Source organism: Populus nigra, chromosome 12 (assembly GCF_951802175.1).
Source record: "Populus nigra chromosome 12, ddPopNigr1.1, whole genome shotgun sequence".
NCBI lineage: Eukaryota > Viridiplantae > Streptophyta > Magnoliopsida > Malpighiales > Salicaceae > Populus > Populus nigra.
Window position 1 is genome coordinate 373,544 of NC_084863.1, and position 20,277 is coordinate 393,820.

The 20,277-nt window shown below is 36.9% G+C and overlaps 4 protein-coding genes across 5 annotated transcripts; 2 read left to right on the forward strand and 2 right to left on the reverse strand.

Annotated features, from left to right (window-relative positions):
- Positions 1–90: 90 nt before the first annotated feature.
- LOC133669987 (shaggy-related protein kinase alpha-like) lies at positions 91–4,579 on the reverse strand. 2 transcript variants are annotated; one of them, XM_062090363.1, is made up of 13 exons: positions 4,411–4,579; positions 3,465–3,639; positions 3,263–3,355; positions 2,904–2,963; positions 2,509–2,781; positions 2,193–2,267; positions 1,797–1,853; positions 1,571–1,711; positions 1,424–1,474; positions 1,156–1,251; positions 988–1,071; positions 528–630; positions 91–420 (listed from the first exon to the last, which is right to left on the reverse strand). In XM_062090363.1, exons 2-13 carry the CDS (start codon positions 3,576–3,578, stop codon positions 338–340), a joined length of 1,230 nt encoding a protein of 409 aa, XP_061946347.1. In that variant the 5' UTR covers positions 3,579–3,639; positions 4,411–4,579; the 3' UTR covers positions 91–337. The 2 variants fall into 2 exon arrangements, with proteins under 2 accessions (XP_061946347.1, XP_061946348.1); XM_062090364.1 differs by lacking the exon at positions 4,411–4,579 and adding an exon at positions 4,218–4,385.
- Positions 4,580–6,336: 1,757 nt separating this feature from the next.
- Positions 6,337–7,668, forward strand: LOC133669569 (zinc finger CCCH domain-containing protein 3). The gene is made up of 4 exons (XM_062089765.1): positions 6,337–6,659; positions 6,802–6,862; positions 6,977–7,051; positions 7,378–7,668. Exons 1-4 carry the CDS (start codon positions 6,453–6,455, stop codon positions 7,482–7,484), a joined length of 450 nt encoding a protein of 149 aa, XP_061945749.1. The 5' UTR covers positions 6,337–6,452; the 3' UTR covers positions 7,485–7,668.
- A 202-nt stretch (positions 7,669–7,870) lies between these two features.
- Positions 7,871–10,657, reverse strand: LOC133669568 (pleiotropic drug resistance protein TUR2-like). Its single transcript, XM_062089763.1, has 2 exons — positions 9,966–10,657; positions 7,871–9,740 (listed from the first exon to the last, which is right to left on the reverse strand). The coding sequence occupies exons 1-2, from the start codon at positions 10,652–10,654 to the stop codon at positions 7,967–7,969; spliced, it is 2,463 nt and encodes an 820-aa protein (XP_061945747.1). The 5' UTR covers positions 10,655–10,657; the 3' UTR covers positions 7,871–7,966.
- Positions 10,658–16,915: 6,258 nt separating this feature from the next.
- Positions 16,916–19,037, forward strand: LOC133669841 (polygalacturonase At1g48100-like). The gene is made up of 6 exons (XM_062090171.1): positions 16,916–17,329; positions 17,426–17,593; positions 17,686–17,730; positions 17,813–18,020; positions 18,123–18,204; positions 18,518–19,037. Exons 1-6 carry the CDS (start codon positions 16,916–16,918, stop codon positions 19,035–19,037), a joined length of 1,437 nt encoding a protein of 478 aa, XP_061946155.1.
- Positions 19,038–20,277: the final 1,240 nt, after the last annotated feature.

Genomic DNA, 20,277 nt, shown 5'->3' on the forward strand with positions numbered 1-20,277 from the left:
GATATCAAAAATAAATTTTAAAAAATTAAAAAATTATTATTTTAATATATTTCTAATTAAACTTTCAAACAAAAAAACACTTTTAAAAAATAACAAAAAACTATAACTCACATTTGATCTTTAGCTGTTCACTAACATTACAAGGTACAGAGAGTAATCAGACCGCCAATGGAGGCTAGGGCAAACATCAAGTACCATTGTCTCTAAATCTGCGTTTACATAATATAAATGGGATACAACAAAGATGCACAGGGAACCAAGCAGCATAGATACGAGAGAACAATCATAGCTTTCCAGATTGGGACAACACTTGCTGAGTTTGTAACATTACATAAAATCATAAACCAAGAAAGGCACATTGTTTTCTTGCATGCTCGGGTACCAATTTGACCAACATCTCAACTGACACCCCCTTCAATTCTAGTTGAATATCAGCAGCAGTAGAAACAACAAAAGTAAGTACACGAGATTAATGAATTATGAACTCAAATTCATGAAAAAACAATTTCTCTATAATAATTTCATACCATGAGATTTGAAGTTAAATAATGGTGGAAGGAAACGCCCATTTGGCAAGCGGGTGTTTTGGTCACGGAGCTCGTCAAAAAAGGGATGCGTCAAGGCATCCAACTGAAACCAGAGTAAGCACATAGTAGTAAGATAGCTTCGAATCAAGCAAAAAATTAAACAAACCCAGAGGAAGTGATCACAATGAGCACCTAACAAGCTCCGTTCTATATAATCAACACCAGGTAAAAATATCTAACAAGCTTCAGTGTTCAAAATCAAGCAGTAACAAAGTTACAATTGTGCAACGGACACAAGTCCATGTTCAAGTGACAGTTTTATCTAAACATCAGGCTTTCAAAGTAAAATAGTAAAAACCAATGCTAGGGAAAGAAACATAGAAATTTAAAGAAGGTTATGATACATTCACAAAATTATATGGTCATATGGAGCAGAGTATTATTCCAGAAAAACACTCACAGCTGTGCACCGCAAGTTAGGGGAGTATTGTAGTAATCTTGAAACCAGATCAACTGCTTCTGGAGGCATGCGCTTGTGGAATATCTAAGCATGAAACAAACAGAAGTTAATGGATGATAAGAAGGTAATAGCATGAACCACAAAATACAAATCTAGAATTTATAATACCTTGTGCCAAGGATGAGCTTTAATCTGCGGGAATTTGTACTCTGTATAATTTGGGTTCATGCACTTAATTTCCTCCCTTGTTGGAGTGCCCAAAACCTGGAAAATAGAGCATTTTATGAATTAAAATCAATCACGGATAATGTCAGTCCCAGAAGAAATGTATATTTTACCAAAGAGTAGACAACTTTCTTTGATGTGATAAAAAAAAGAAAAAACTCCACTTAATGTGTAGACAGAGCAATTAGAAGGTTCAAGGTACTAAACTTACCTTGATAATCTCAACAAGCTGGTCGACTCCACTCTCACCAGGAAATAGAGGCTGACATAATCAATACATTTATTAAAGCTTGTTGTGGAGATCATAATGTGAAAGAAATTAAAAAAAAAAAAAACCTTGTCTACAAAAGCTTCCTACCTGTCCAAGCAATAGCTCAGCAAGCACACAGCCAGCAGACCAGATGTCAATAGCTGTGGTGTATTCAGTTGCTCCAAATATAAGTTCAGGTGCTCTGTAATACCTAGAGCAGATATAAGATATATTTGGCTCCCCTTTAACCTGTCAGAAGAAACAGTATCCCAGTAAAAAAATAAAAGCAAATGTGAAGACCAAACAGTAAAAAATAACAAGTAGCAAAGCATACCAAGACTTTAGCACTGCCAAAATCACATAATTTAACCTGATGTGTATGAGGATTCACCTGCATCAAGAAAAAATTTGAAACTAACTTTAAAAAAATGCTTGGTGACATCAAATAAATGAGTGTATAAACAAAACAAAAGATTGTGTCCTCCAATCAAGGAGGATGATCGCTTTACTTACATAAGACAGGTTACAACCAAATATTTATATTTTTTTAATCAACTTTTGTTGAAGATGTATAGAACTACTTACGGTTCCACAACAATTAAAGTATCACATATACATTCTACGTTTTCATTCCCCAAAAAGAAAAAAAATGATAAATTGGTGATGGTGGACTAGAGGAATACACTAAACATATACACGTATAAGCCATAAAATGCACACAAAATCTTACCAAAAGGTTTTGAGGTTTAATGTCACGATGACACACCCCAATAGCACGATGGATGTATGACAATGCCCTAAATATCTGCCAAGAATCAACATGTTAACATCTTGCCAATATTTCTAATAAACAATACCTCCAAGATGATACTGTTTCAAGTATTGAGGCAAAAAATTTAGGTGCCTTGGGAGAAAGAAATAACAAAGTAATGGATAAAAAAAGTACAAAAGAAGAAAATGGGTCCACAAGAACAAGGACATCTAAATTTTACACATCTTAAGCACAGACCACTGTAAAAAACCAATTCAATTGAATAGCTCCATACCTGATATGTATAGAGTTTGACATATATTAGTGGCATCTTCTGATTCAACTTGCGGTAGTGTTTAATCACACGATGAACAGTTTCGGGGACGTACTCAAGAACCAGATTAAGATAAAGCTCATCTTTCTCAGTCGTTGAAAAGAAGCAATGCTTCAAGGAGACAACATTCGGGTGGTCAAGGAGACGCATGGTTTGCAGCTCACGGTTCTTGTACCTCTTATCTTGAAGAACTTTCTTTATAGCAACAGTTTCACTGGTCTCTAAGCATTTTGCCTAAAACCAAGTATGCAGAAAGGCAAAATGGAAACATGAGTACTCGGTGACAATCTAGAAAGAATGTAGCAATACACTATCGAGAAATATTCAGCAAAACACTATAGTCTAAGACAGCATACCTGGAAAACAACTCCAAATGAACCATTCCCAACAACACGCTCAGCCATGTAACTTATTGTCTGCATAGTTTAAATAGAAGAAAGACATATTGATTACGATAAAAAGAATTATAATACAAAACAAGAGAATGGGACATCCCCTAATAAACAAACTAAAATGCTGATTCATCATCTTTAATTAGAAACGGAGAATAATGCATAGGATGGAATATGTGAAAAGAACTTCTCCCAATCAGGAAGCAAATTGGGCCAGTCATTTTAAACCCCATCACGCTACATCCTGAAAATTACCCTCAAATTGCAAGGGGCTCTTGACTTGCTAGAAGATATTAATGGAGAAGGAAGGCGGACAATTATACCTGCTTTGGCTGGCCATTTCTACCACCAATTGTTGTTACTATAATATGACCTGTCTCTGTACCATTGCCATCCACTACTGTTGCCTCCATGTCCTAAAAATACATGCCTGAGTTGAGAGACTATATCCAAAATCCACCAAGGACAACAAAAAAAAAGTGGCAAAACCAATGATAAGCAGGAAAGATGTGCTAATCACCATACTTTGTCATCCCTAATTTTCATGTCATTCATTTCCTCAGGTAACTTGTCCACGCCAGCATTATGGACACCAGCTTCTCTCAAACCCGAGGTAGGTGCCACCCCCGCAGAAGCCATTTGCTAGACAAAAATAAATTATTCTGTCTTACTCTCGAACTTCAGTGGAATTAAACATTACCTGCAGCAATCGAAAAATGTTAGAACTCTCAACTAATTGATTGAAATTGCATCAAACACATGATATCAATCCATTCATCTTCCACAATGTAACAGAACTAAACCAAAACCCACGAAATAAAACTCAAGGTCAATTACAAAAAGCTAGTACTTCAACAATAAATTCACACTCTAAAGTTTATCCACTTTACTGCATAAATTAATGACTGATGAATACGCATAACAAAACAGATCAAGTCAGGTTCTACACGTAAATTCCTTCCCCAGGTTCAAAACCAAGAAGCTCAAACACCAACACAGCAGAATACAAAGAAACAGGAGATAAATTAACACATCAAAAGAAAACATCACTTGAAGAAATGACAAGCAAATGAAACCAGTAAAAGTATTTTGATCTCCACGAAATATACTTAAAAAAATTACAATAAAGCAAACATAGACCACTAAGATCTAACAATAAAAACAAACAAATCATCCCAAAAAAAATTCCCAAGACAATAATTAACAAAAAAAATCACAATAATTAACAAAAAAAATCAAAGCCCAAGAACATAATCCACAAAGAAAATCTAAAATTACCCCTCCAAAAACACAAGACAAACCAAACCGGATAGAAAAATCAAAGCTTCAACAAGATCCAACACAACCCAGAAGCCAATACACACAAATTATCTCAAAATCCCCAAAAAGTTTCAATCTTTGCATGCTTGAATAAAAAAAAATAGATGCAAACTTTGAAAAAAAAAAGCAGCACAGGCAACAAAAATAATACCAATAAAGCCGTTTTGGAAAATAAGAGGAGGAAGAAGAGATGGTCAGGCAATGGAAAGAGGAAGTGGGGAAAATAGATCCATTTTTGTGGGCAATAACATAAGCAGATGCCTTCCAATACAATACACTATAGAAAGTGCTTTCTTTCTCCTTTTATTTTTATTTAGGGTGTTCTGTCCTCTCTTTTTTCATTGTATTTGTTATATTTAGTTAAATTTTTTTCTTTTTTTATGGTTAATGCATTTCCCCAAATGTTATTAAATTCAGTTTGATTTTAACAAAATTAAATTATAATTAATTTGATCACTAATTAAATCTCTAAACTCTAATTAAAAACTTAATTCATTTTAAAAAAAAAAATTCAAAAGAAACTTTTAAATTTCTTTTTTATTAATTCGATCAACCCCAATTTATGCCTTGTAGTTAGTGGATTCAAGTCCATTATAATTTCGAACAGCCCTTTCCAACAATGACAACAAAATAAAAATTATGAGTTGAAAAGATTGACTTTTTAACATCTAACAAACATATCAAATAATACATGATATTTTTTTTAAAAATATTAAATTATAATAAAAAATAATTTAAAAAGATGTAATTTAATTGATTAAAATTTAAATTTACTTTTTAAAAATTACCAATTTGAGTCTTATAAATTCCAGTGCTACTATAAACTTACATGATTATTAACTTCAGAACTCGTAAAATTAATCAAGATTCACCCAAATTAACTCCAACATTCTCATTAATTGAAAAAAAATACACTGACAAATACAATGGGAGCAAAAATGAGTAGCATTGACAAATGTTTTATATATATATATATATATATATGTGGAAATAATTGGAATTTTGAAGAGAAAAAAGAGAAGATTTTGACAAAATGGAGCACCAAGTAAAGTACAACAGTTCTCACATTCAAAGGTAGCTATCACAAAGGAAAACACAATTCTACCCTTGAAAGAAAGAGAGGCTAAAAAGCCGTGCGAAAAGTCAATGGGAGGGTTAGGCAAGGATGCTTTGATGTGTAGTGGGACCCAGTGAGAGGCATGTTTGGACAATAATATATAAGCCTTAGTTAGAGGGGACAACCCTAGTTCAAAATCTAGACTTTCCAATCTTTTAAACTTTGAGGCCAAAATTCTTAACGACGGTGGGGTCCATATGTCTTTTTACAAAAAAAAATAAAAATTTAATTATAAATATATTAAAATAATTTCTTTATATCTTCTTAAAAATTTTAATATTAGAATATCAAAATCATAAAGAAAACACTTAAAAATATTACTACTACAATATTAAACAAATACTATACAAATATGAAATATCTTTCTATATTAATTTATATAGATTAAAATCAACATCCATTTCTTCAACCTAATCATCCAAATATATATAAAATTATCTCACTTCAATCAATCAACATTATAATATTATGTGTCTACATAACATTAAAATTGATTCGAGCATATTTTTAGATGTTAAATAAAATAATACCTTTATGTTATAATGTTCTTATAATATACTTCTATATATATATATATATTGTGCAGAATATAAATAACTTCAATGTAATTATGATGATAGAACAATTCAAGTTTCTCAGGATGCTAGAAATCTTTATTTTTCCAGGTTTTTTATTCCTTCCAGGTTTTTTTTCGTTTTGAAAATAAAATTATCATTTTTGTAAATTTCAAAAAAATATATTTTTTCTTAGTGGTTCAAGGGATATTTTTATCTACAAAGTGAGAGAATCCTCCCAATCTATACGAATAAATGATAAAATATCCCTAAAAAATTTAAGTGAAATAAAAAATTTCCATCCAAATTGAAACCTTGATTTTTTTAAAAAAAAAGATGATCCGAGAATTAAAAAAAGATTATAAAAAAGAAAAGGGCTATAAAGCCCAAGAGTAGACCGGACCTAGCCTGTCTTCTTCCTGCAAACAAATGAGCAGTAGTGGTTAAAACCAGGCAGCACAGCAAAAGCAAAGGCTGCTAGCTCTCTTTCTCTGAATCTGTAGAGACAAAAAGAAAGAAAGAATGCCCGTAGGGAAATACTACTGCGACTACTGCGACAAGCAATTCCAAGACACCCCACATGCTCGAAAGCGCCATCTTCAAAGCTCCTCTCATTTACGCGCCAAATCTCTCTGGTTCAGCAGAAACAGCAACAACAACACCCTCAATTCCAATAACACTGATGCTCGTGGCTTTGTTAAGGGACTCTGCAACCGCTTTGTCAAAACGGTATTATTATATTTTATATTTTCTTGAAATTTATAAGTTCAATTCTTTTGCATTTGCTATGATCAGTCTTGGGCTGGTTGGATTCTTTGATGTGTTCTCTTGTTTTCATTTAAAATGGTGGTGCTTCTTTGTGGTTTTGAAGGGTTTTTGTCCTTATGGAGATTCTTGCAAGTATTTGCATACTAATTTTGCTACTAGTCAAGGTAAAATTTTTGCTTTTATGGAGAATTATATAGCTGGGAATTAAGTGGTTAATCTGTCATGGAAAAAGATGGGGTCTTTTTAGTGTCTAAGAATGTGTTTGTTTTGACATTTAGGAACTGCTTTCAAGGATAATGTTCAGTCACCAACTATGCCTGGAAATCAATTGGCTGGGGGCAGTTCTTTTCCAGGTACGTTTGGAACTAAGCTTTTGAGGATTGTTAATTCATGATCTTTTGCTGTTGAATCTACTTGGTTATTTTATTCAAGGTTTTATCCTCTTGTGTTGTATGGAACCATGTTTAAAGATTGAATCTTGTGTTGCATGGAACCATATTCAAAGATTGAATTTTTAGAATATATATGTTAGTGATGATGTTGCGGGTGTGAATCGCATTGTATCACTGTCGCTGTTTTCCTATAATGGACAATTATACTGGCTACATCTAGGCCTTATAAATTCCTTCTTTTCGTTACTGATTTTGCAGCCTAATTTTGTCATTTTCTTGATTTGCAGGTGTTGCGGTGAGAGAGAGCATGGGAATGTCCTGGGGTAACCTGCCTCCATCACTAAAGCCTCCAGAGGGTGGTTATCCGCCTCTTCCGTTCGTGGATTGGGGATAGGTCTTTTTTCTGATTTGGGCACTGCTTTTTTTTTTTTTTTTTGTGGTTATTATAAAGTAAATTTTTACCTATCAACTACTTGATGTATCATCATCGTTTGCATAGTTCCTTGATTGCATCAAGGTATGCTTTGCTGTGTAAAAATGTTAATTGCTTATATATTACAATAACTGGAATTTGAATATGATTTCATCTTCTCCTTTGTAAGTCTTTTGTGGATTGCAAGAATTTTAGTGATCTTTCTTAGATGTCATCCATTGCCTGTTTTTCTCATGTAATGCTTTTGGCTTCAGTGGTTATATTTGGATTTATTAATGGTATCAAAATAAGCACATTCTCTAGCCAGCTTCCATTGGAGATTAGGCAGGCATTGGGTTGTGGACAAGGGAACATCTAGACTAAATGAATATTGTTTTAAAAAATGAATATACATGGAAAATCTTGTTCAGTGAACTTGCCTCCATCTGATTCTTACAATGGATCTATGATTGTGGAGGTGAGTTGTGCTTCAGCACAATAAAGAAGATGAAGGCTAGACTGGCAAACAGTACACACATTGCAGACAATTTGAGTATGTCTGTATCCATCCTTCCATGATCCAAGCTTCTTAACAATGCCAATTTATCCCACACATACGAACCGTCTGGAAACCTTGGGCAACCACAATTTGCTGCACACTCCTTTGTATTGCAGTAGAAACTGATAGAGGTCATCACATTCATTGCAAATTGGAATGGATTGCTCCAATACATCCATCGGTAGAACCTTATGTCGGATAGGACAACAACTACACCAGAAGCTGACACCCACATTGATGTCACAATTGACACTGCAAATGCGGCTAGCGTTGGCAGTGGTGCTAGGAAAGTTATCATCATCCCGAAATATGTTACACACAAAGTAAAAATGAAGAGTACTAACCAATACTGTAGGAATTCTGCCATGGATCCTGTTCCAATTCCTGCCATACCATTCCCTATCCCTACAACTGCAAGTGTAGCAATGAAAATATATGGGATCTCACCAACTGCCCATGATACCGGGTAAAATACTGGAAGATACATTCCAGCCCTTTTCTCCCGGAAATAGACTAACCTGTCTGTGCCAATCTGGGGAATAACATTGTTGGCTGAGATCACTCCGATGAGTAAAACTTGCATGTATATGTATAGCATACGTGAAGTTGCACCATATGTGTCCTTGTATTCAATTCGATAGTACAAGGATCCCATCAAGAGTCCAATCATTATGCAGCCTGTAAGTCTACCATATGTGTACTGCACATTCCTCCACAAGAATCTCTGTGTTCTTAACAAAACCCAAATGGCTTGCCGTGAATATGGAGCTGAGTAAGTGGAAAATTGATCCTCTGATGCTCTTTCCTTGATCAATTTCTTTGCATTGCTGATTGTTTTGCTGTTGATCTCCTGCAAAAAACTAGTTTGATATATCTCTGCGTAATTTATTTGCGGAGTTTGCCCCTTTCGTATACCTAAGCCAAGAGCTCTCATAACAAAGTTAACTGGAGTTGCATTTTCAGAGTAACGAGGGGCCTTCGGGATTGATGTGAAATACTCCAGCAACTCATTGCAGTTATATCCCACCGGGCCAAAATATGCTTGATGCCCTTCTTCTGTTAAGATGAGAGCCAGGTCGAAAGAGGACAGTATCCGTCCATTAGCATGTGTAAGAGTGGCGATAATGACTCGACCAGAACGGGACACTTTAGATAGAACATTGAGGACAGTCGAAGTTCCAGTGGTATCAAGGCCCAATATTGGCTCTTCTAGAAGGAGAATGCTTGGATTTGCAGCCAGCTCAACTGCAATTGTTAACTTTTTGGCTATTTCAAATGTCTTTCCAGTGGAGTCGCAGAGGGAACCTACAAGCTGGTTCGAATACGGAAGTAAACCAAGCTGGCTGAGGACCAGCTCAACATGGATGTTACGCATCATGGAGCCAACTTCTTTTCCTAGACGGAGTGCAGCGCTGAATTGAAGAGATTCACGTATAGAGAGGTAAGGTTGATGGGCATCAAGCTTCTCAACATACCCAATTAACCGACAAAAGGGAGCTCCTGGTCTGAAGCCATTTGCCTGTAGGTTGCCTGTACAAGCGACCCTACCAGCCAGGCATTTGAGCAGTGTGGCCTTATTTGTTCTTGTACCGCCTAGTAAAGCTAGCATGTTCTGGGGTTCGGCATAGCCTGTGATATTGCTGAAAACTGAGCTCCTTTCTTTATTTCCCTCATTGTACCTGATGGATGAATTATCATGTCAATACATATAAATGGAATGCATACATATAAATGGAATGCAGGAACCATCCTTTTCGTTTTCTACTTCAAAGTTTTTTTATTAGGTTTAATATTTTAGATGATTATGTATTAGTTTAAAAAAATCCAAGTTTGAGATGGTTTAGGAGCACCATAAAAAGAGCTGAGATATGGAGTTTTGGTTTCAAATGGATGATAAAGCTCACCTTGTGAATGACAAACCCTCAAATAGGAGAGTCACTGGCTCCACAGGAATTCCTAGCCCGTTCCTCTCTATATCCACACGAAATTGCTCCATCCATGCATCAACTGTGCCGTTGTTCTTCATTTTTCTGTAAATTGTCCCTGAATTTTGCGGTGAAGGATACGTGGAAGCATCATATTTTTCAGAATTCTGACTGAAACTGTAGTTAGATTGAGATTCACTGTCTGCATCTTCTTCATAATTGTAAACCGTGGTGGACTTTCTGACATAGGGCAATGACTGGCTTGTCTCCACAAATTCTATGTTCTTTAGCCCTAATAGTGTCAAGATACTAGCAAAGGCAATCCATCCTAGCAGAATGACATAAGGTAGCCAAGGTCTCTTAGAATCTTCAGAAAGCTCATGAAAGGCCAGGTATGCTTTCCCAACTGTCATTGTTGGGAATTGGTCACAAAATGGGAGTTGGCCAAGGTAGTTGGAGCAAGGATCTGGGTAACCCTCAATGAATTGGAACCTGCAGAAGGAGACGTTAGCCCAGTGAACTGGGTTCACATACATGAGCCATTTCCAGTAATATGGCATGTTGGAAGGGTAGATCACAAATCCACTGAAGAGTAGGAAGATTGAGACTAGAAGACCTGCAGAAAGTAAATGCAACTGCATTAGATGGCTATTTTTTTCTGACTGCATCAACATGGCAGTTTTCCCCTAAGACTTTAAGTCGAGGACACATGTTTGTGAATGGCTGCATTGCCTTCATTAAATACAGCATGAAGACCTTTGCCTCATGTCTTTAGAAGTCCTGATGCGAGGAAAATGAGAAAAAGTTGGCAAGGTAACGAAAGTATGAGGTTCAGGTATTAGATGGATAGTAGAAAATGGAGAACTACATAAATAAATAGTGAACCCTTTTGTCAAGATAAACGAAGTACCTGCCAAAGCATTCCCAACCTCTGGAATTGAAGAGATGGTACTTAGAAAGAAGAAGACTGATGAACCAAAGTATGCCACTAAGAATAGGAGGGACAGATATGCAAATAATGGTGACCCTTTTCCTGCCATTGATAGCCCGGCAAGAAAATAAGCAAAGAGAGTGTATATCAATGCCTGCAAGGATTAGGATATTTAGGTTATATGAGAGCTATGATTGATTCAGCAGAGGAAAAGAATTCAACGAAGAGTACTTCTAGGAGGGTCTGTGGGAGATTGACTATGCAATTGGCAACTATGTACGATGAAACTCTGAAGAACCTCTGTGCCTTGTGCTTGTAGAAGATTGGCCTTTGGAGCATGTACAGAGGAAGCTGCACCAGGTTTATGAGCATTATGCTCATGGTGGATACAAAACCAAGTGCCCTTATTGAGTTCATTTTCTGTTGGTTGTATTGACCCCCTAGTTTGTAGAATAGTGTTCCTGCAAAAATGCCTAGCAGAACTACCTGTAAAGTTCAAGGATGAATTAGTTTCTAAGTAAGATGCAGAACGTATGATACTCTAAATCGTTGTGGCTACTGTAGATTGACATGGTCAGATAAGTTCCTTTAATCTGCATGAGCAGGAAAGCTATGGAGCATATGGTAGTATTAACCTGGAGAAGCCTTAATTTGATTAAAGCATGAAGCCTTTTGGTGATCTTGATTTGCCTTTTGACGAGAGTCTTGGTGGATTTCCACCATGTTTGAACAAAAGGCCTTTGAAACTGCTCCCATTGGGATTGGTACTCCTCTTCCTACATAACAGATCATTCCGGCATGTCATATCAAGCAATGTTGTGATTGATTTCTCATATCAAGTATGCTGTAAGTTTTTGCCATAGTACTAATTAATGGGGCTTAATGATCATATTTCCCTCACATTGCTCCTCTTTGTTGTTGGGTGGTTTGCACTTACCTTTTCTTTGTAACGCTCCACCTGGAGACGAATGCAACCTCTTGCCTGCTTCAACATAGAGTATACATGTGAGGCGCGTTCGTGTTGGATTCTTTGGGGCACAACAGAAAGGTATTGCATTTCTTCTTTGTTCAAAGATATTGCTGTGACTACATCTCCAATCTGTACTCTTCCTGTACTCTCTATCCCCCCTGAATGTCCTACCTTTCTGGAGAGCTTGGCAACTACTAATTCTGCAACCACTCAACTTGTAAGTATGGTGTGTTCTAATGAGTATCAAATTGGATTGCACAGCTTATACCAACAGTTTCCTGATTCGTTGTCAACTAGCTTGTTTACCTGTTTCTCGACTTGACTGGGCACGAGCTGAGAGGTGGTGTTTGGATGGTCTCTTAAGGGACAATCCTAGTCCAGGCTCACTTTCTACCCAATAGGTATACTTCACGTCATCTTCATCAACAATTCTTATTATATCGTTGTAGTGATCTGAAATCTTATAGCACGCCACAAGTTCATCTAGCGTAAATGATCTTGTTCCTTGTTCCTGATACTGGTAACCATTTCCAGCTGCAATATCTTCGAGAAACTCATTGGACTCAACATGGGAGGGCTTAGTGTAACTATAAAATGAAAGATATTGGTTTTTAGCATTATGCTGGATATATTGCTGTTATGAGAATTTTATTTACGCATGCAGGAATCAGTTTCACTCAGCTTTAACTAAGCATACTCTGCAGACTAACCCAAGGTTGGAAAAGTAAGGGATAGCATCTTGACGAGGACCTTGGAACAGGACATGACCATCACCAAGTAATATGATCCTATCAAAAAGATCAAACACCTCCTGTGAAAGTTGGGTGAGTGACATGATTGCAGAAGATTGCTGAATCCTGCTTATGGTTCTTATGGTGTCCACTAGATCATATGTAGCCGCTAAATCAGAACCTGAAAATGGTTGATCGTAAAGCATGACAGAATATGTTCCAAGAGCTAACTCGGCTGTTGTGAGTTTTTGGCGGTCAGTGTCAGAAATTTCTTCTCCTGCTAGTTTGTGTTGTATTTCCTTCAAGCTTAGAATTTCTAGCACATACTCTAGTACAGGATCCTGCCTTTCCACAAGTGCATGTGCAAAGAATTTTCTCATCTGAGGAGTAAAGTTCTCTGGCCGAATGCCCTGAGTACAGTCCCTTGCAAACTCGAGTGTCTCCCTAACTGAAAGAAATGGAATGTGCCTGCAATTTTTACAAGATTGAAGTGAAATGGTTATCTGCTTCTTGTTGCTTTTGTCTTCGAACATATCATTTCACATGTTCATGTAATTTTGTTGTTTGATCACAGGAAACTTACTTGTTAAGCTGGCCATTTATGTATGCAATAAGTCTGCTCAGAGAAATCTCAGAGGCATATTTATCATTGTACATCACTGCTCCTTCCAAGATCAAGTTCTTAGTCACTTTTACTCTCCCTGCTATGACTTCAAGTAGACTGCTCTTTCCACTTCCTGTAAGATTTCATTAGCAAAGGAACATCAAACAGTGTAAGCATCGTAAACTATGCTAATTACTTTGTGACAGTCTTAAGATTCCAGTTTTCTGTTCTACTGCAACACATTGAGTGTCATTGTGCTCAGGATATTACCAACAATCCTTGCTCAGTGTCTTTCTACGTTCCTATGGTTTGCATGAAAAGAGAAAAAAAATTGAGATTTTTTACTATCAACTTTACTTTGTAACTTGTTTGATGAGAGCATAAATTTTGACTACTTCCACCATGAAGTTCCTAGCTTGTCACGTTCATCTGGTTTTGTAGACTTACCTGGTGGACCAAGTAAAAGGGTCATTGAGCCAGGCATAATATACCCATCCACGCCCTTCAGAACCTGCAACCATGTTGAATCCTGTTCTTGCAGAAGAGTCTTTATGGGTCCAACAAAGCATGTGACCACCTTATTTCCAAATGTTTCGTATGTGCCATCGGAAACCCGAAACTTCCTTGTCAACTTTATATTGGAAAACCGGACTACCTGCAACACATCCCAGTTTCTATTAAACTACATGTTTATTGACCAGGTGTGTGTCAATGGTCAAGTTGTACAGGCCTGACACTGTTACATTAGGAAAACGGTATAGGAGTTTTCTTTTAAATCTTTTTATGATTTTTTTTTCTGTCTCTTAAATAAAAGACATCTGAATAACAAGGGTAGAATCAACTCATAAGTCATCAAGTTTTTGATTAATTAATTAACTAACAAAGTTCAACTGTTAAACATAGTCAAATTCTGGGGCATCTTAAGAAAAATTGTGAGATCATCATGAACTGAAAGAGACAAAACTAGAAGCTCCAGGACAGCCAAAATGAAGATTCTAATCTAATGTTTCACATTCTTGTCTACTTCTAGCAATAACAAGAAAAATAACTGGTGTGGTTGTTCACCTTATTAGCAGATCATTCATCTACAAAAATGTAATGCTAGTGCATTCAAGGACATTAACATAAAGTCTAAGAGTCTGTCAGGCCATGGATGGAAACATGATCTGAAATGAGGCAAATGAATGCTTCATGTTCACAGGCCTGAAACCTTTGAAACTGCATTTCAGTCTTTCTGATTTTCATCAGACTGCAGAGCAAAACTGACCCTTGTTAGTGCACATAAGCTTCCTTCTGATTCTTCCGAGGAAAATGAAGAATGTTGCTACTTGTAATTTCATTAACTTCTTATAAATCACAGTGAGATATGGTTAGACTTTTTAGAAATCACTGTGAGATATGGTTAGACTCAAGAGCTAGCTAGGATTCTTAGTGTGATCTGGTACCTTTCTGATAATCCTGGAGCCACCCTACAAGATAAGGAATATATAGAGAAAACTAATTACCTGTTGGGGGATAGGGGGTGTAATCTTTGCCATATCACGAAGATAACTTACAAAGCCATCTCTCAACAAATAATCCATTCCCATAAGGTCTTCACTCTTCCTCCTAACCCTATCAACTCCCCCCTCTTTTATTTCCTCGATCTCGTTTTCCTCCTTACCAACAACCTTGCCAGCCTCTTCTCTCAATCCATGCCTCTTCATACTCTCATACATTCTCAGGGCGACATGCCTAGCTGTCTCAGGTGATGCATTCGCAATCTTACGTCTTATTTCTGGTGATGCCCCGCCCGAGAATACAGGCGTATTAGCCCTTGTTGTAGCTGGTGTCACGGTGCCTTGAGTTGGCAATGTTATCACACTGTCTCCTACCACAGAAATATGTTCACTATCAACTGATGACTGTCTTGTTGTCGGAGGAACATGTTCACTACCAACTGGAGACGGTCTTCTTGTTGGAGGAATACATTCAATACCAACTAAAGATGGTGTTCTTGATGGAGGTTCACTAAATTTGGCATCATCCCGAGCCCACCACATGAAGCTTGGATGAGAGTTCAACTGATTGGTCATTTTCGGAACCTCAAAAGCAAATGGCACTTTGAGTCTATCCAAGTTGTAGAGAAGTCTTAAGAAGAAATGATTATCCTAGGAGAGGTGAGGATTCAGGCATGGCATTGCTACAGACATTTTAATAGTCTGCTGATCGAAGTGGAAGTCAGATCTCTCTGAATAATATAAACTCACTAGATCACCAGTTATATATATTGTGAAAGGCGGCTGGAGAAACGCCAAGTGGAAGATGGAGGCAGAATGATGACAAGGAGATGAGGACAGACTGTTACATTGAAAGGAATAATGATAATCCAGGTTTTCTTTAATTTTGCATGTTTCACAGGTCATTCACTTTGTTTAGCAATGATAATGACCATTGAACTGTAATACTAGCTGGTTAGCTGTTACCTACAACAAAAATGTTGACTGAGATCATATTTGTAAAACCTGATCTCGGGATTAACCCAGGATAAAACTTGGATCACAGCTCAGGAGGGTCGATAATTTTTTTTTATAATGTCATTCTAACCAAAAAAAAAATCAACAGATTGGGTGCCCGGTCATCCAGGTCAGCGGAGTTTTTTCTTGACTTTGATTCAGTTTCATGTTGATGTGTCAGCTGGTATTGGTTCAACTAGGTTGGAAAATTAGGGTCCTGTCAAGACCAATTTTTCAGTTTTGAAACAGGAAATACATGGATTTCCCAATCTAAATGACTCCAATAACCAAACATGACCACTTTAATCCTTCACTACTAAAAACTTGGACAAATCTAACTAGAAAAACTGAAATGCTACAAGCTACAAGTATCTAGATACTCTGTCTTGGTCAACAGGATTGATCCGCTAAGTGATGAAGTCAAACTCATAATAAAGATTTTGCCACTATTAATTAATCTTATAACTCTTATTTCATTTCAACAGGATAATTAGAATCCACATATTCTTTAACTAAAGACACAACGATAGATAAAAATAACGATATAAAATAAATATGTTTATGATATAATTTTGAAGTTAATTTTTATACTAAAATATAGAGATATGTCTCTTCTAATTACCATCTCCATTTCAATCTCAATTTGTGTGCAAATTAATCCAATTACACCTAGGAGAAAGTGATTTCTAAATGGAACTGGTCGGTCTCATGCCTTCACTGCATCATCGTACACAAGAACCCCTCCCAAAAGGAGCTTCCACTGAGAATTCCTAAGTATAAAACGCAACCTCAGTTGAAATAATTCCATGTACCATGCATGCGCATAATCCTCACCTTTTCACCAAGTCCAGTCCTCTAGCAAGTTGTAATAGTAATTCAAGTGGTCACACACCGCAGACAACACACGTCATTTAACTGTTTTCAACTCCCTCAAACGTGGGTGCCTTGCTTCTCTTTTATCTCCTCCTAATCTCTTCCTCCACTCGTTAAAAAAGTTCCATAATCTTTCCAAACTCAACTTGTCTTCTTTGAATTCAATGTCCAGAGCGTGAACATGAACTTGGCTACACCTAGTAGCAATCAAAACCAAAGCCTCCTCTACTCTATTGTACTCAAGTTGAAAGCTTTCTGTTTGTTCTATAAGTAGCCCATCTTTTTTCTTATGCTTACATTTATTCCCTCATCAAGTATGGCAACCATGACATCGTCTAAAATTCTCCTTTTGGCCTTTGCTTTCTTCTTTACATACATTGAAGGAAGAGTTCATGGAAAAACTAAACCAAAACACTTGCACATTGTTTCTCTCATTTCACTACCACCTGCTCCTGCTCCTGCCCCTGCTCCTCAGGCTGCTAGTCCAAGTTACTATACAGATTCTCCAAGTCCTGGTCCTAGCCCTAATCTTGTTCGAAGTCTTGCCAACGTCTACAATGTACTATCTTTTGGTGCTGTTGGTGATGGTGACACAGATGATACACAAGCATTCAAGATGGCTTGGGACACTGCTTGCTTTCAGAATGAACCAGCCATTCTACTTGCTCCTGATGACTATTCTTTCATGATACAGCCTACTGTCTTTACCGGACCTTGTAAAACTAGCCTTGTGTTCCAGGTAAAAATTTTTGTTATTGAATTGAATTTCAATATAGTACTCAATTTCATGAGCAGAAGAAAAAACTGATTTGAGTATTTTGCCTGTAATGAGAAGATTGATGGGACTATAATGCCACCAGATGGGCCTGAATCATGGCCAAGTAAGACGAACAAGAGACAATGGCTAGTGTTTTACAAGATCGATGGAATGTCAATGCAAGGAGGTGGTGTTATAGATGGCAGAGGAGAGAAATGGTGGAATCTACCCTGCAAGCCTCACAAAGTAAGCCATTTTACTCAATTTCTTGGTCAGTAAATTATTTTCTTGAGTAGTTCTGTGTTTTTTAATTTCTCTAGCTAACTTGCTGAACTTAGGGGCCTAATGGCGCAACACTTCCTGGCCCTTGTGATAGCCCAGTTGTAAGTACAAAACCAATGCATTCTTTTCATCAAGGGTTTCATGAAAAGTTCTATACCCTTTTATTTTTATCGAAAAATGCAGGCTATGAGGTTTTTCATGTGCTCCAATTTGATAGTCCAAGGACTTGAAGTGAAGAACAGTCCCCAATTCCATTTTCGGTTTGATAACTGTCAAGATGTCACTGTACAAATGCTCAGCATTAAATCACCACCTCGAAGCCCAAATACAGATGGGATTCACATAGAGAACACAAACAATGTCCAAATATACAATTCAGTCGTATCCAATGGTAATTGATTCCATGTCCTTTTGCACTTGAGAGTTGTTTTTCATCTTTTCTATGAATCACTCTCTTGAGTGCATGCCAATTTTCCTCTGTTTTCTACTCTAGGTGATGACTGTGTATCAATTGGAGCTGGTTGTCATAATGTCGACATAAAGAACATTACCTGTGGTCCAAGCCATGGCATAAGGTAATATTTAGTTTAAGCTCTTGCCAAAATTAATACTATCTTCACAAAAGATGAGTACAAAAGTTAGGCGCCATCAAAGGGATACTTAAGCTCAAATTTCAACTTATGGTGGACCAAGATTTTTAATGCTTATTACCCCCTAATCTAATCAATTAGACCCGGCAACAAATTCCACGAAAATAAAAGAGGGAAATCGGCCTAGCAGCGATGAAGGAATAGAATTTAATGAGTTGACAGAGTCGTTTATTAGCATTCTATCAAGAGATGTTCAAAAAACTTGGCCAACAATTGGTTTCTGATTTTGTTGCTGCAGCATTGGCAGCCTTGGAATCGGCAACTCGAGGGCATGCGTGTCGAACATCACGGTGAGAGATTCGGTAATCAAGCGTTCTGATAATGGTGTCCGGATTAAGACATGGCAGGGAGGATATGGTTCTGTATCTAAAATCTCTTTCCACAACATTAACATGGAAATGGTCCGCAATCCAATAATCATAGACCAATACTACTGCCAGACCAAGAACTGCGCTAACCAAACAAGTGCAGTTCACATATCTGATATTTTGTACACAAGCATTAAGGGCACATATGATGTTAGGAGTCCACCCTTGCACTTGGCTTGCAGTGATTCAGTCCCATGCACTAACCTCGAGTTAGCAGAAATAGAGTTGCTTCCTGCTCAAGGCCAATTTGTGGCAGATCCATTTTGCTGGAATGCTTATGGGGCAATGCAGAATCTTACCATCCCGCCAATTTCTTGCTTGCTGGATGGAATCCCACAATACATAGGGCAAAACACTATACATCAGTACTGTCAGAATAATTTGTATTAGACCTGTATGTAAAAGTAGCTAGATATAGTTACTAGTCAAAGAAGAGAAGGCTATCACTGCATAACATGGAATTAGAGGTTTTAGTTCAAGAAAATTGCACCCTGATCCATGTTATATGAAACCTCTTGAAGAGTTACATCGAACAAGTGCGGTGACTATTGGCTATCAGTTCAAGTCTTCCAATCCAATTGTATTGATGAATTTTTAGACTACAATTAATCTAAGCATAACCATGTCTAAAGATTTGCCCATGAAAACCATATTTTCTTTTTTCCACCAAAAAAAAAAAAAACATTGTTGAGGCAAACCTAATAAAAAATAAACTCCTTTATATAGGTAGTTTTAATTTTGCCACCATAAAATTTTTTTTATCAAATTTTCCACAAAAATTTCATAAATTCTCGATTAAGTCTAAAGTAAAATAATTTAATTAATTACTCTAAGTACAGTAGTTTAATTAATTGGTACAACTACGTTTTGTTTTGGAGGGTTCGTGGTGTGATTCAAGAAATTACAAGGGCAGGTACCTCATGCACTTCTTCTCCTACAAAGCTTTTAAAACCCTTTCCCCCCCTCTAATAATCATCAACAGCATTCTCTCCTCTCATTTGTTGTACAACTTTGATACATTTCTTTTATCTTCATCATCTCTTTATGCTTTTCCACCTCCAAATATTGCTTCCTTGAACAATGGCCATACATATATTGTTGGTCATAGTATCATTAGTCTTGACAAAAGTTTTTTGTGAAAAAATCACAGTAGATCGGTTCAGCTACTGTGTTATTGGGTCTAGTTATACATTCAGGGGTAATGATAGTGGTGGTTGACTATGGTAATTAGTGCCATGTGAGCTAGAGACTGGGCAAATTTCTCCGTCGATGATGGAGTTGTACCAAAATTAGCAACCATGACATTGGCAACAACCTTCCACGTAGGATAGTATGCCATGGTGAGAATCCCATGAAGACAATTGCAAATCAAACCAGTCGACAATTTCGACTTGCTGGAGGGGTCAGTGTGGTGCTTCTTGATATTGGAAGACAGACAAGCAATTTGTATAATTCTTCCAGTAACATAATTGGCATGATGGCTCAACAAAAGTGCAATGCGGGTTATGATCTAAAAGAGAATAGGTTGTGATTTCAAAGAATTAATTGTGAATTTTAACGTATTGATTACTTGATGTATCAATTATGTGACTTGCGAACATTGCAGCATTATTAACATGCAGCTGTCTAA

Bases quoted from the DNA above. Each gene is read 5' to 3' on its own strand.
- LOC133669569 (XM_062089765.1), top strand. From the start codon at position 6,453: ATGCCCGTAGGGAAATACTACTGCGACTACTGCGACAAGCAATTCCAA. The intron at 6,660-6,801 runs GTATTATTATAT...GTGGTTTTGAAG, and splicing joins GCAACCGCTTTGTCAAAACG to GGTTTTTGTCCTTATGGAGA. The intron at 7,052-7,377 runs GTACGTTTGGAA...CTTGATTTGCAG, and splicing joins TGGGGGCAGTTCTTTTCCAG to GTGTTGCGGTGAGAGAGAGC.
- LOC133669987 (XM_062090363.1), bottom strand. From the start codon at position 3,578: ATGGCTTCTGCGGGGGTGGCACCTACCTCGGGTTTGAGAGAAGCTGGT. The intron at 1,712-1,796 runs GTATGCTTTGCT...TTCTTCTGACAG, and splicing joins TTGGCAGTGCTAAAGTCTTG to GTTAAAGGGGAGCCAAATAT. The intron at 1,475-1,570 runs GTAGGAAGCTTT...TGATTATGTCAG, and splicing joins CTGAGCTATTGCTTGGACAG to CCTCTATTTCCTGGTGAGAG.
- LOC133669841 (XM_062090171.1), top strand. From the start codon at position 16,916: ATGACATCGTCTAAAATTCTCCTTTTGGCCTTTGCTTTCTTCTTTACA. The intron at 17,731-17,812 runs GTAAGTACAAAA...CGAAAAATGCAG, and splicing joins GCCCTTGTGATAGCCCAGTT to GCTATGAGGTTTTTCATGTG. The intron at 18,205-18,517 runs GTAATATTTAGT...TTGTTGCTGCAG, and splicing joins GGTCCAAGCCATGGCATAAG to CATTGGCAGCCTTGGAATCG.
- LOC133669568 (XM_062089763.1), bottom strand. From the start codon at position 10,654: ATGCAGTCAGAAAAAAATAGCCATCTAATGCAGTTGCATTTACTTTCT. The intron at 9,741-9,965 runs GTGAGCTTTATC...TTCATCCATCAG, and splicing joins GAGGGTTTGTCATTCACAAG to GTACAATGAGGGAAATAAAG.